This window comes from Aureococcus anophagefferens (assembly GCF_000186865.1).
Source record: "Aureococcus anophagefferens unplaced genomic scaffold AURANscaffold_113, whole genome shotgun sequence".
NCBI lineage: Eukaryota > Pelagophyceae > Pelagomonadales > Pelagomonadaceae > Aureococcus > Aureococcus anophagefferens.
The window spans coordinates 11,570-13,702 of NW_008705662.1; the positions used below are offsets into that span (position 1 = coordinate 11,570).

Here is a 2,133-nt window from a genome sequence, read left to right on the forward strand (position 1 = left end):
CGTCCGCCGCGCCCGCGNCGCGCGTCCGTCGCGCGCAGAGGCGCCGGGCGCCGCGGTAGCTCCAGTCCCTGACTCTCGTAGTGCAACACGCGCCAGTCATTCGGGTCCATCGCCGCCGCGTCGCGCGCCATGGACGCCGCGTGCGCCGCGAGGAGCACGGCGTGGGCGTGGGCGTTGCCGTCGAAGAGGCCGTGGGAGAAGACGCAGCTCGTGAAGTCGCGCCAGAGCACCAGAACCCGCATGCCCGTGACTCCTTTTACGAGCGCGGAGACGTCGAGGCGGTCGCTCCGGAGCAGGCGCGCGTACGCGTCGTCGAGGGTCGCCTGCCAGGTCCCGCAGCGCCAGCACCGTTTGAGGTCGCCGCGCCGGTCGAGTCCGTAGCCCTTCCACGCGGGCGGGTAGCCGCCCGGGAAGCAGCTCTTGAGGTAGAGCGCCGCGAGGCGGTCCGGCGGGTGCAGCCGCCGCTCCGACGGGTAGGACCTGTGCGACGCGACGGTTCCCCCGGAAAATTCGCGACGGGACGCCGCGGTCGCGCTCCCAGCCGTAGAGCGCGTAGAGCGCGCAGCGCCGGCCCTGCCGCGCGGGGGGATGGCCGAAGAAGGGCATCTCCGTGCGGTCGTCGCAGTCCGTGCGGTGCGCGACGGTCACGAGCTGGACCACGGGCGCGAGGAAGCCGTTGACGACGCCGTGGTGGCCCGCGCCCTCGATGCCGGACACGAAGACGTCGAGGCGCTTGTACTTGCCATAGAGTGGCGTGCGGCGCCACTCCGCGGCCTGGTCCTTGATCTCGCAAATCCCTGGCGGCGGCGCGCCGGGCGCGCGCGCGTCCGCCGCAAACCGGCGCAGCAGCAGCAGCGCCGCGAAGAGGCGCATCGCCATCATCGGGCAGCGCTGCTAGTGCGGCAACACCATGCTGCCCATGGTTCGCACAGTGAAGTCAAGTCCTCGTCGTCGCCGCGCTCGTCGCGCAGGCCCGGCGCTTCGCGCTCCACGTCTCCGCCGCGCACGCGGCCGCGCTCCTCCTCTTCGACGTCGCCGTCGTCCTCGCCCTCAGCGACGCCGCCGCCGACGCCTTCTTCGCGCCCGACGCGCCCCGGGAGAGTTTTTTTTAAGAGCCGCTGAGGCTGTGCTTGCCGTCGCAAAGGGCTTCGTTGCTATTCGCTGCCCGAGGGTTGCCATATGCATCACATGACCCTTTCAGATTCGCAAACCTTGAATGTCAATGTTTAAGTCATTGAAGTCAAGTTGCCCGTTGGCGGTTCATCCGAGGTTTTCAAAAAGTCGATCTACGCCCCCTTTAGTAGTCGACGCCCTCGTCCTCGAGGACCTTCTTCGCGATGGGGAGGAACTCCTTCGTGCAGGAGATCGGGTGGTTCATCATGAGGCCGATGCCGCGGATGAAGACGCAGAGCCGGCTCGGCATGACGATCATGGGCACGACCTCGTCCCAGGGGTCCAAAGCGTACATCTTGTCCATGAACTGCTGGAAGTTGAGCCCGTCCGTGACGTCCTTGCCGTCGCGGTCGAGGCTGAACGTGAGCATCTTCACGCGGCAGAGGTCCGTGTTGTAGCGCGACCGCATCCCAATCTCCGCCGCGAGGCTCCGGAGCTTCGCGACGTCCTCCGTCGCGAGGGCGACGTAGCAGCGGCAGAGCCAGTGGCGCTCCGCGTCACTGAGGCGCTTCACCTGGCCGTAGTCGATGCAGCCGATCGCGCCGTTTTCCAGCAGCAGGAAGTTGCCCGCGTGGGGGTCGCCGTTGAAGAGGCCGTCGACGAGGAGCTCGTGGCCGTGGACGGCGCAGAGCGTCGACATGACGCGCGCGGGGTTGAAGTCGCCGAGCAGGGGCGCCGCGTAGGCCGGCAATTCCGCGCCGCGTACCCGCGCGGCCGCGCGCCGCAGGAAGACGCCGCAGTTGACCAGCGCGCAGCGGCAGCGGTCGGCGACGCGGAACGCGTCCAAAGCCAGCGCCGACGGCCCCGCGTAGGGCTCCGGGTAGCCCTCGCGCTCGAACTTGTCCACCATGCGCTTCTTCAGCGCTTCGAACGGCACGCCCTCGCGCGCGGCGGCCCGGTCGCCCAGGCGTTGGATGCCGTCGACCAGGTTCTCGCCCCGCATGTAGGACATGACCAANA

The 2,133-nt window shown here is 68.9% G+C and overlaps 2 protein-coding genes across 2 annotated transcripts in view; both read right to left on the bottom strand.

Annotated features, from left to right (window-relative positions):
* The window catches only part of AURANDRAFT_68377 (hypothetical protein), a gene marked incomplete at both ends in the record, with an annotated part of 5,426 nt that extends 4,547 nt beyond the window's left edge, over positions 1–879 (bottom strand). Inside the window, 2 exons of the mRNA XM_009044049.1 lie at positions 90–480; positions 518–879. Coding sequence (XP_009042297.1) covers positions 90–480; positions 518–879 — 753 coding nt within the window. The remainder of the gene's footprint in view (positions 1–89; positions 481–517) is intronic.
* A 418-nt stretch (positions 880–1,297) lies between these two features.
* On the bottom strand, positions 1,298–1,813 carry AURANDRAFT_34625 (hypothetical protein; the record flags this gene model as incomplete). Its single annotated transcript, XM_009044048.1, has 1 exon — positions 1,298–1,813. One exon carries the CDS (start codon positions 1,811–1,813, stop codon positions 1,298–1,300), a length of 516 nt encoding a protein of 171 aa, XP_009042296.1.
* Between the last annotated feature and the right edge of the window lie 320 nt (positions 1,814–2,133).